This window comes from Rattus norvegicus, chromosome 1, assembly GCF_036323735.1.
Source record: "Rattus norvegicus strain BN/NHsdMcwi chromosome 1, GRCr8, whole genome shotgun sequence".
Lineage (NCBI taxonomy): Eukaryota > Metazoa > Chordata > Mammalia > Rodentia > Muridae > Rattus > Rattus norvegicus.
This window is the reverse complement of record NC_086019.1, coordinates 102,952,091-102,963,172: the sequence shown is the minus strand read 5'-3', so window position 1 is coordinate 102,963,172 and position 11,082 is coordinate 102,952,091. Positions and strand designations below refer to the sequence as shown.

The 11,082-nt window shown below is 47.4% G+C and overlaps 1 protein-coding gene across 3 annotated transcripts; it reads right to left on the bottom strand.

Moving 5' to 3' along the window:
• Positions 1-208: 208 nt before the first annotated feature.
• Positions 209-9,279, bottom strand: Siglec10 (sialic acid binding Ig-like lectin 10). Of its 3 annotated transcripts, NM_001401363.1 has the most exons (12): positions 9,142-9,255; positions 8,910-9,004; positions 8,449-8,826; positions 8,041-8,319; positions 7,222-7,269; positions 6,536-6,799; positions 6,286-6,333; positions 5,929-6,186; positions 5,549-5,833; positions 5,198-5,285; positions 4,991-5,102; positions 209-1,187 (listed from the first exon to the last, which is right to left on the bottom strand). In NM_001401363.1, exons 2-12 carry the CDS (start codon positions 8,947-8,949, stop codon positions 921-923), a joined length of 2,067 nt encoding a protein of 688 aa, NP_001388292.1. In that variant the 5' UTR covers positions 8,950-9,004; positions 9,142-9,255; the 3' UTR covers positions 209-920. The 3 variants fall into 3 exon arrangements, with proteins under 3 accessions (NP_001388292.1, XP_038960553.1, XP_063139873.1); XM_063283803.1 differs by lacking the exons at positions 209-1,187; positions 4,991-5,102; positions 5,198-5,285; positions 5,549-5,833 and having other exon boundaries at positions 5,964-6,186; positions 6,286-6,412; positions 9,142-9,279; XM_039104625.2 differs by lacking the exons at positions 7,222-7,269; positions 8,041-8,319; positions 8,449-8,826; positions 8,910-9,004; positions 9,142-9,255 and having other exon boundaries at positions 6,286-6,412; positions 6,536-6,664.
• Between the last annotated feature and the right edge of the window lie 1,803 nt (positions 9,280-11,082).

The window sequence follows — 11,082 nt, the reverse complement described above, 5'->3', positions numbered from 1 at the left end:
ACCTTTCCATGGCCTCTGCATCAGTTCCTGCCTCCAGGTTCCTGTGCTGTTTGAGTTCCTGTCCTGATTTCCTTTGATGATGAACAGAGATATGGAAGTGTAAGACAAATAAACCCTTTTCTCTACAACATGATTTTTGGTTCTGGTGTTTCCTTGCGGCAATAGAAACCCTAACTAAGACACCAAGATACGAAGAAAGAGGCTCTAATTGATCAGTGTACCTTTTATTTCAATATTTAAGATGACCGACTTCTTGCTTCATCTTCACTGAAGACGGGTTTGGGTGGGCTTTTTCTCACTGAAAGCAACAGTTGAGTGGGACTTTGAACTCTTCCATAGGCTTTGATGAAGGCCTGTGCCTCCACCATAGTATGACAGATGGCATCTCGGTGTGAGTGCGTGAGAGAGAGATAAGACATGGGAAGATCAAGAGAGCTTGGCAACCAAACTTGTAACCTCCTGGCTTGAGAACTGGTCCACTCTGTGGGACCAGCACTGACACCTTCCAAAGGCTGTGCAATGCCCCAAGACCTAACATTTCTACCATGTCCCACCCCTGAAAGAGCACACATCACCTCTCCCTCTGAGTGTAAGCCTTTGAGAGACACACTTAGAACATACCCAAACAGGAGCTGTCATCTTTAAAAAATTGTTTTGTACATCTGTTTATTAACTTATGTGTGTCTGCACGCAAGGGCGTGAGCCATAATGCTCATGTGAGGAGTCAAAAGACTGTGGGAGGTCACTTCCACCATGCGGATCCTGGGGATCAATCGAAGAGTTCATCGAGCTTGGTGGCAAGCACATTTAACAGCCCCTGCCCCCAGGTTATTTTTAAGGAGAGAATATGCTTTCTTTTGGAGGCCCTCTCTCTTCACTACTCTACCATTTAGGTCTCAGTCGTAAAGCCCAGAACACCCTCAATGAACTCTGACTTCTGCGTAATCAGAATAGGTGTCTTGGGGGTTCTGGGTCTCCCGTAGTCTGAGGCGGGGGAAGTTGAGAGCAGCATAATGGAGTTCTTCTGGGTTATTTTCAGAGACTGGGGCCTGAGAGGATGGTCTGGGGTCTGGGAAACCAGGGGATGTAAAACGTGGGTCCTTCTGCTTCTTCTTTGGTTTAGGGGAGTGAGTGTCCAGGGGCGAAATCCCAGAAGGGGTGTCTGGTTCAGCTTTCCAATTCCGAGCCTGAGGGGATAGCAAAACATGCTTTACTACCCACTCAGTAAGCAGTTGTGCATCTAGCATGTGCCAGCCACTGGCTTGGGAACTGGGGCTCTAGCTTTAGAGAAACAGGAATCAAGGAACAAACCATACACAAACAAAAATCTAATGAATGCAAGTAATGAATGCTGTGAAGAAAATAAAGCAGGAGTTGGGGCTAGAGAGATGGCCCAGCAATTCAGAGTGCTTGCTGCACTTCCAGAGGACCCACACTCACAGCAGCCTCTCCCGGCGGCCCATCCTAACCACCTAACTTCAGGGAATCTGAGCTCTCTTCTAGCCCCTACAAGAACTGCACCCACAAGGTACACATATGCGCACATACACGTGCACTCACTTGCACACATAATTAAGAGTAAAAATAAAACATAAAGCCGAGTGGGGTACATGCCTTTAATGCCAGCACTCAGGAGACAGGGCCAGGTGTGTGTCTCTAAGTTTGAGGCCAGCCTGTTTTACATAGTGAATTCCAGCCTAGCCAAACTACATATTGAGACCTCGTCTCAACCAAACTGAAAACAAGCAAAATAAAAGGAGAGTCATAGCTATAGATTAAATAGCCTTCCCACAAAGAGATACTTAATTCTGAGCTAGAGAGCATATGTGAATTACCCCAGTTCGATCAGTGTGCTGTGTGAGTAGAGTGGTGCATCGTGCCCATCAATAAGCACAATGACTATATATTAATGTTAAAGTACACAATGAACGGATAGGTCATTCTGGGCACTTAGGATGGGGTGATTATCAAGTGAAAGAGCATTGAATGAAGCAAGGAGCCAGGCAGTCTCAGGGAAAAACTCTCCCCAGGAAGGAAGCAACAAACTTAATTATTCTAAAAGAGTCTGGAGTTGTAAGCCTAAGAAAGGTCCTTCTCCACCTGTTCAGAGGAGAAGGGGATGGGGCGTGGGAGAAGGATTGTGGGAGAGGGTGACCAGGAGTGGGGCAGTGAGCAGGATGTAAAGTGAATAAGTGAATAAGTAAAATGAATGAATGAATGAATGAATGAATGATTAAGATCGGGCCCGGAACGATGGCTTGGTGGGTAAAGGTGCTAATAGTACAAGCTTGAAGACTTGACTTCCATCCTTGGCATCTAAAACCAAAAGAGGTTTAACTCTTGAAAAGTAGTCCTCTGACCTTCAAATGTTCACCGTGGCATGTATGCACAACTTGCAATAATACTACTGACAAATAATACTAAATAAAGATTAAACCTTGAAATTAAAAGTACAGGGTGCTCTATGCGACTACACAGTCTTGTAAGACAAATGGAAGTGCTACTAAGAAGTCCCCCAAATGGTGTTGGAAATCTAAAGAAGCGATCACTGGGGGCAAAGGGGGAGAGGGTAGTAGGGAATTAAGGCATTTTGATCTATGATTTTCTTCAACTCTATGTTTTGGAATGATCAGAGAGTTTAAAAAAATGTCAAGAATGGGGCCAAGAATGTAGCTCAGGGCAGAGTGTTTGCTTTGCGTGCACAAAGCCCTGGATCCCGTGTCCAGCACCACACAAATCAAGCACATGCCTCTTATGTTAGCACTCTGAGGGTGGAAACAAGAGGACCAGGAGTTAGTTCAAGGTTGTCCTTGGCTAGACAGGAAAATCCTTAGTTATGGAGAGAACTTGAGGCCAGCCTGGGCTACATGAGGGCCTCTCTGGAAAATCAAATGTCACAGAAGTAGTACCACGTTCTGTACTCTGCACAAGGTCCCTGTGCCCTTACTCCAAGTCTCCACTGTTTACACCTTAATTGTGAGGCGATATTCACACAAGGATGCTGATATCTGAACAGCGCACTTTGTTGCCCACCTTCTAGGGGAGACTCCTATTTAACTCCCCTTCAAAGAGTTCCTATCCATTTTATAGGCTAGTCTGAACATGCCCAAAGGCACTTCTGTCATGTTTTCTTCTTTATCTATGACCTTAAACTGAGCAGGGGCATTGCTCCTTAATGAGACCTGCTCAGGAGTGTGTGCCTTACCTGGGAATGCTGGGGTTGTGCTCCTGAGCTGGGCACGTGCAGGAATCTGAAGACCTCAAGGTTGTTCCCTATGTGATTAAGTATAGGCCCAGTCCGGAGTCCTTTGTTGCTGTTCTCATTGACTAGTTAAACACATGCACGTGACTGCTACAGTCAAGATTCAGGACCCTGGGTCATCATTGAACAACTTGAGAGTCTCACTTATCACTCCCCTTTCCCTAAAGCATTTACTCACCTGTCATCTGTCTCATGGAGTCCAGATTGGCCTTAGATTTCATGTACAGTCAAGGAAGACCTTATACTTCTGACCTTTCTGCCTCCACTTTCTACGTGCTTGCCATACACCACTATGCTCACTCTCGTTCTGGGCTGGGGATTTGTGCATGCCAGAACTCTACCCACTGAGCTATATTTCCAGCCTTGTCTCTGGAATTTGTGACTTGGTCAGTGGGATACACATGGAATCACATAGTATGCAACATTCAGACACTCTCCATCTGTGTCTCCCTAAGACTCAAGTTAATTGTCTTATGCATCAAGACTTTGCTCCTTTTGCTGGCTGAGTAGTATTCCAGAGGAAAGGTGTGCTTGTGTGGTTTCTACAGGATGTTACATGCAGAGAAACGGAGTGGAAAAGACAAGAGCGGAATCAGAGGAGGTAACAAAGAAAGCAGCTGTGGTATCCGGCTGAGAGACGAAGCATGAACTGCACAGTTGAGGAAAGACTAGGGTGCAGCAGTTTGGGTGAATTTTGAAGGGAATCTGGCGATGGATCAGTTGTGGAAAACAGGGCCAAAAGATTATGCTAAGGCTTTAGCTTGCGTGGGGAAGGCCGTTACTGTTTGCTGAGAAAGAGATGAATGCATGAGGAGAACAAAGGGCCAGGCTGGTCAGATGTTTTAGCACAGGCTCAGGTAAGAAATGCCCACAGATGTCTTGAGTGTAGATGCTGCCTGGCGGGTTCCATAAGGGTCTGGAGTGCAGGGAAGAAGCTGTAGGACAGATGTTCGTTTGGGTCATCATTAGATAGCTATGATCTCATGGTTGTAACTAGTTTACTGAGCTCTCAATTAGGACCACAGACTCTTCTGATATTTTACAGATGCAATATATAAAAATATATAATATATAATAATTATTAAATAACAATATAATGTTATGTTATTATTTAATATATTACATTATATATTATTATCCCACTATTGGCCTATTATTATAGTTGAGGCACAGAGGAGTTCAGTGACTGCTCAAAAGCATGGGTGATGAACAAAAAGGGGAGGGGCAAGGCATATAAGCCCAGCCATCGGACTTTGAGTTCTGTATTTAATCAGTAGGATGTACCATTTCACAAGATTAATAATTATTCTTTAGGGCTAAAGTGTAGTTCAGTGGTACAGCGCTTGTCTGGCATCCACTAAAAAGGGGCTGGAAGTGTGGCTCAATGGTAGAGTACCTGCCTAGAATCCCCCAGTGAGGGGATGAGTATACCAGGCATGCACATGGCTCCGGGTTCTATCCCCAGCACAGCAACTACAGATCAAGTAGTTACACATGTCATGTCCTTGCTGGTGACAATAATGGAAGAAATATTAGCAGAGTCCTGGAGAGAGTTCCTCAGACTTGAAGACAGAAGAGGTGAAGACTTAGGGGGAGCCAGGGTTTGGGTTTCATCTTAGATGTTTTTTCTCCTTCGTGTCTCTAAAGCATGGGGGTAGGAGGGTTAGGGAAGGGATGTGTGCAGAATTGGCGGGGAATGTTAGTTTGAAAGCACAGCTGGCCACTCACCGGGGACCTGGTCTTGGGGACCACATTGATGTAATCCAGGATTGTGCTGCCCCGTGAGATTTTGGGCCTTGAGGTTACCTCTTGGGTTCCTTTCTTCTGTAGGGTCTTCATGCTGAGGGGATAGTCTCCTACTTGTTATACACTGTTCCATCTCCCTCTCCCAGGAGGTCCATATCCCAGCCCCCTTATTAGCTCCTTCCAACTCACATGATCACGACGAGGCAGAGGGCAAGGAGGGCTGTAATGCCAAAGCCCAAAGCTGCTCCCTTGGAGAATGCTGCGGAACTGTTTTTATCTGAAAAAGAATGAGCGTATCTCATGTGTATGTGATCTTACACACACTACAGAACAATCTGGACTCCATTTTCTATTGCACACCACACCTAAGCTTCTTATTTCCTTCTAGAAAGTATGACTGCATCCTCGGCCTTCCCTTCCTCTTCACACATACTTAGGCCATGGGTCCTTACCCTCCCAGACTTTGCTCCAACTACAGAGCCTTGCGGCCTACCCTACTGAGCTCCTCCACACTGAATCTAAGTCCCAAAGGGTCCTTACCAGGTAGCAGCAGGACAGAGGTGGTCTGGGCCCCATGGGTGTTCCAGGCTTCACAGCTGAGCCAGAGGCTGGGTTCCAGCTCCTGAAGGAGGCTCAGGGAGCTGTTGGCCCAGGGTCCAAGTGAGCTGGAGGTGACCTTGAAGGAGGCATTGCTGCTGTTTCCCTCCAGCAGCCCCTCCCCCAGCCGCCAGCGCAAGGAGGGGGCAGGCCAGGCTCTGGAGGAGCAGCTGCAGTGCAGACCCTCAGAATCCCAGGAGCAGGAGGGTCTGGACATCTGGGGTGGGTCTGTGGAGAAGGAGGAGAAGGAGGAGGAGAAGGAGGAGAAGGGTCAGCAGCTGGGCTCTCATCACAGGTCCCCAATGTCCTTTCCCCCCACTCACAGTGCACAGAGAGGCTCAGAGAGATGCGCTGGGTGCCCAGTGGGCTCTGTGCAGCACAGGTGAGTTCTCCTTCATGTTCTCTCTGGACCAGAGGCAGCTCCAGCACCCCAGGCTCTGAAGACTGGGTGGGGATCAGGGTCTGTGTCGCCCCAAACCAGCTCACACTGGCTGGGGGATTGCTATAGGTGACACACACTAGGCACAGGCTTTGGCCCTCCAGGACTGGGAGGGAGGTGCCATTCCTGAGGATTTCCAACACTGGGGAGGAGAGAAGGCAGAGTTGCCAAGTGGTCCATCAGCTGGGATGCCTCCCACCCCCAACCCGGATGCCCAGCTTCCTCTGCCCATTCTTTCTACCTGTTCTGTTTTCTTGTGAAACAGTCACTCTCAGGTCCTCTGGTGGATCTGCAATGAAGACGGGGAACTGGCTCCAGGCAGGCCAGGGCCTTCTCCCTGGGCAGAGCATCCCTCCCAGAGATGGAAGCTGTGGGTGGGTGAATCACTCACTGGGTCCCCAACACAAGCTGCCCAGTGGTCTGACTGCCATAGCCTGATGTTATTCCCTTCCCCTTCTCAGAACCAGGAGCCTTTGGTAGAGCATACTCACACAGCACAGAGAGGTCCAGGGTTTGTTGCTGGGAACCTAGCCTGTTCTCTGCTTGGCAGGTGTAGTGTCCAGAGTCCCCAGCTTTCACCCAGGGCATCTCCAATGCCAGGGTTCTAGACCCCACAGGGCTGGACCAAGAAAGGACTCGATCCTCTAGAACCCAGCTCAGGGTAGCAGGGGGCTGGCTGTCAGCAGTACAGAGGAGACGTAGAGACTGGCCTTGTTGAACTTCCAGATGTGAAGGATTCCTATTCAGTTCTGGGACTAAAGAGACGTACACAGAGAAGAGAGGATGAGATGAGCAGTGATAGAGAGATAGAGAAGGATGAAGAGAGAAACAGACAAAAATAGAGACAGAGATACAGAGACAGAGGAAGGATAGGCATAGAGACAGATAGAGATGGTTACAGACATAGAGATAGACACAAAGTCAGAGACATACATGCAAACAGACAGACAGATGGACAGACAAACAGAGAGAGAGAGAGAGAGAGAGAGAGACAAATATAAAGAGATGGATGAAGAGGGGCAGAGAGATAGACATAAGGAAAGGAAGAGGGAGCAAGATGGAGGGTAGGAGGAAGCAGTAGAAGGAGTTCAGGCCTCCTCTCTTCCCCCCTCCCCAGACTTTTCATTTCCCAAAGAGGACTGGAATAGTCTTACACAACCCCAGGAGACCATCGTACCTGATACATTGTCACGGAAAATGCTGATAGCAAGAGATCTGGGGGCATCTGGGAGAAGATTGTGAGCCAACTTCAGAGGGGAGTGCTTTGTTCCTCATGAGAAGTCCCTCAGGGAGAGAAAAGCACCACCATCCCAGAGAAGGCACATGACCAACCACTGCCTCCCGGGGTACAGGCACACCCAGGATGGTGTGCCCTCCTCTGCTTCATTTTGAATGTTTGTGGTGAACATGCCATATGTTTATGGATGCCCATGTGTGCACCTAAGTGTGTCTGTGAGCCAAGTATTGATGTAGGGTGCCTTCCCGAATCACTGTACACACTATTTACAGAGGCAAGGTCTTTCATTGAATTCAGAGCTTGCCAACTGGGTAGCCAATCTAGCTAGCAGTCACCAGTGGGGCTACCATGCCTGACCAGCGTTTATGTATGCTCTGAGGATTCAAAATCCATTCGCCATACTTGTGTGTCAAACTCTTTATCAGCTGAGCCATCTCCCCAGCAACCCTTTGTCTCCTTTTATACAAGATCGTGTGGATTCTAGCATATCTATATGCTACGTAGCCAAGGATAATCTGGAACTCCTGATCCTCTTGCCTCCCCCTCCTAGGGGCTGGAACACAAATGTGCAACCACCACTTCTCATATATGTGCTGCTGGAGATGGAACCCGGGGCCTTGTGCATGCTAGGCAAGCACTCTACCAACTGAGTGACATTCCCAGCCCTCCTCCACGAACTCTCCTGAGCATGAAGTTGGGGGATTCTCTACCTCCCATCACCAGGACTCTGCATAGCCCAAAGCATCATATCATACTCACAGGCCACTCTTAGTTGGACAGTCCTTTGTGTGCTCTTCCTAGAGAAGTCCAGCTGACATGTGAGCTCAGTACCATTGTGTTGAAGTCCTGGGGTAAAGCTCAGCACTGAGTAATGGGAGGTGTGTGGTCTGGTTTCTTGGAAGGAGGCAGCAGCCCCCATCCAGGAGAAAGAAGGAGCTGGGCATTGCTCGAAGTTCCAGGAAAACAAGCAGACAATGGTCACTGGCTGCCCAGGCTCCAGGATCTCAGGAATGAAGATGTCTGGTTTCTGAGTCAGGGCTAAGGGGGAGGATGCCAATCTTGTGACTCCAGCTGTCCCTCCCAGAAGTTCTTTGCATCATAGTTTATTTCCCACTGTCCTTCCTCCAGTGAGAGACAGGGGTTCCCTGCTATGTCCACAACTCTTACCTTCCACTTGCAGCGTGAACGCCTCCTTAAAACTGTATTTCTCATATCCTTTCTCTATCCGGAAGAAATACTTTGTTGAGTCTTCCCACCGAACATCTTTGATTAGCAAAGAACACTTCTTTTGGGAGAGATCCCCTAAGAGCTGGAATCGCCCTGGGGCTCCCTGTTCTAATCCTTTATCTTTGTTATTTGTGGCCACTGGATATTGAAGTGATTGTCTTCTGATTTCTTTGAACCAGTAGCCATATTCTGGGTACAAGTTAAACCAACGATTCTCAGGGGAGATGAAGGAGCAGGGCACGAAGATACACAAACCCTCCTGTGCCTTCACAATTCTCTGCACCTGTAGGAAGTATTTCTCCATCTGACCTTGAGACCCTATAGGAAACAGAGGCATATTCTGTAGCCCCAGCCCCAGCTCCAGCCCCAATCTGGGTCACTCTGGCTTCCGGCCCACTCACCATCCAACAGCAAAGATAGCAGAAACATCAGCAGTGACATCGTGGCCTTAGGAGGATCTTGGACTTGTACAAGTTGGCCTCCTTCCCCAGCTGGTCTGTGTTAGATTGGGGTGAGAGAGAAAGGGAAATGTAGGCGGAAGCTGAACCCTGAGTACTGGTGCAAGACAAGATGTTGGCGGCAGGCTCTGAGCCCATTGTATTTCCCTTTCCACTCCCCCTCCCCCATACCCACTTGCCTACTCCACATTTTGTGGAGCATTCGGCCCTTGGACATTTGGAACTGATCCTTCCCAGCTATCTCCAGTGGCTAGGAGGGAGAGACAGAGCTATGTCTGGCCTGGAAACCTTGCTGTGGGTGAATATGCGTGTTGTGGGGCTTTTCTTTAGGTGCTAGGTCAGTAAGAAAGCAGAAGTAAGAGTTTTGGTTGGTACCTCTTGAAGTGAGTCCTGGTGGGTGCAGGAGAGCGAGACCTCTTGACTTAACTGATGTTCAAATATAAAAACAAATGGATAATCACTATATTTCTTGGTATTGAAAATGTCCCAAATACCGTATGAGTCCTACTTACACTTAGAAAAAGAGGAAGAAGAAGAGGAGGAGGATTTGGAAAAAGAGGAGGATTTGGAAGAGGAAGAGGAGGAGGAAGAAGAGGAGGAAGAGAAGAAAAAAGTTCAGTTTGAATGATGTTCAAATGTAACTGGATATTTCTCACCATGCTTTTTTTTTCCTTTGCTCCATGCTAAATCACATAAATATAGACTGGTCTTAGTCCTACCCCTTCATCCTCCTTTGTGAGCTACTGACACTTTGACCTCTAAAAGTACCCACAGCTTTCAATGCATTTCAACCCAGTTCCCCACTTTTCTTTCCTCTTCAGTCAGAAAACTGAATTTCCCACTTGTAATTTATGCATTGATGAGGTTTTCCATATCTGGGGCTGACAATGGTACTAGGAATCAAGAAACCTAAAGAATGCAGTGTGTGTGTGTGTGTGTGTGTGTGTGTGTGTGTGTGTGTGTGGTGTGTGTGTGTGTGTGTGTGTGTGTGTGTGTGTGTGTGTGTGTATGTGTGTAAAACTTGAAGTATTTCCCACAGGCTCCTGTGTTTGAAGCTTGACTCATTGTGGTACTTCTTTGCAAGTTCATGGGATTTTTGGTTTGGGAGTGAAGGCTAATAGAGGAGGGTCACTGTATGGGAGTGGGGAGACCTCTGAGAGCCAACACTCTGCTCTGACTCCTTCCCACCCCCTGAGTTATGGCCAGCTGCTTCATGCTTTCTTACCCCAGTCAGTCCCCATGCCATGCGTTTCTTACCGCAGTGGACTATACTCTCTGATCTGAGTCAAAAATGCTTCTTCCTTCAGGTTCTACTATTAGGAATCTGCTCACAGCAAGGAGAAGAGAAACTAACATTTTCTCCAAGATGCTGTCCTCTTACCTGGTCTTTTTCTTTTACTTATGTGTGTGATTGTGTGTGGTTTTCGTGTGTGTGTGTGTGTGTGTGTGTGTGTGTGTGTGTGTGTGTGTGTATAGCTGTGCTGTCCTTGGAAGCCAGATGTGTTAGATCCTCTGGAGCCAGAGTTATAGGCAGTTGTGCAGTGCCTGACATGGGTTCTGGGAACCAAATTCAGGTCTCTGGGAGAACACTATGAGCTCTTAACCACTGAGCCATCTCTCTAGCTTCCCTTACCTGATCCTTCCCAAAATGACTCTGAGTCATGTACGACATGCACTCATTATCAGTCTCTATGCATCCATGAACTGGGCACAACGCTTCATGGGAAAGAAGTGTAATGGTGAATTCCACAAGATGTCTGATATCAGGGATCTCTGGCTTGATAAATGAAGAACTTGTAAAATTCAAAAGCTCATAATCTGGGGATACAAGGGTGAGCATTCATGACAGGATCTTATGGAAGGAGTGGTCATTTACTCTGGGTAGAAGGAAATTACAGTAGATGTCTTGGAGGAAGTGATCATTAGATGTTCTTGCCTGCATCCCTGTAAAAATAACGTTTAACTATTTGTAAAAGAAAACTTTTGATTATTTGAAAGAAATATATTTATACAATGTATACTGATCATATCTATCTATCACTACTTACCTCCAAATACCTTCTAGGGTTCCCTATCCTTCTCCCACGTTATGTAGCTGATAAAATTCTCCACCTCC

What these genes read in the sequence shown, in the direction of transcription:
- Siglec10 (NM_001401363.1), bottom strand. Translation starts at nt 8,949, where the DNA reads ATGTCACTGCTGATGTTTCTGCTATCTTTGCTGTTGGATG. An exon ending in TTCACAAGAAAACAGAACAG is followed by an intron (nt 6,187 to 6,285) that starts GTAGAAAGAATG and finishes TCTCCTCCCCAG; the next exon opens with TGTTGGAAATCCTCAGGAAT. An exon ending in CTCTGCCTCGTCGTGATCAT is followed by an intron (nt 5,103 to 5,197) that starts GTGAGTTGGAAG and finishes CTATCCCCTCAG; the next exon opens with CATGAAGACCCTACAGAAGA.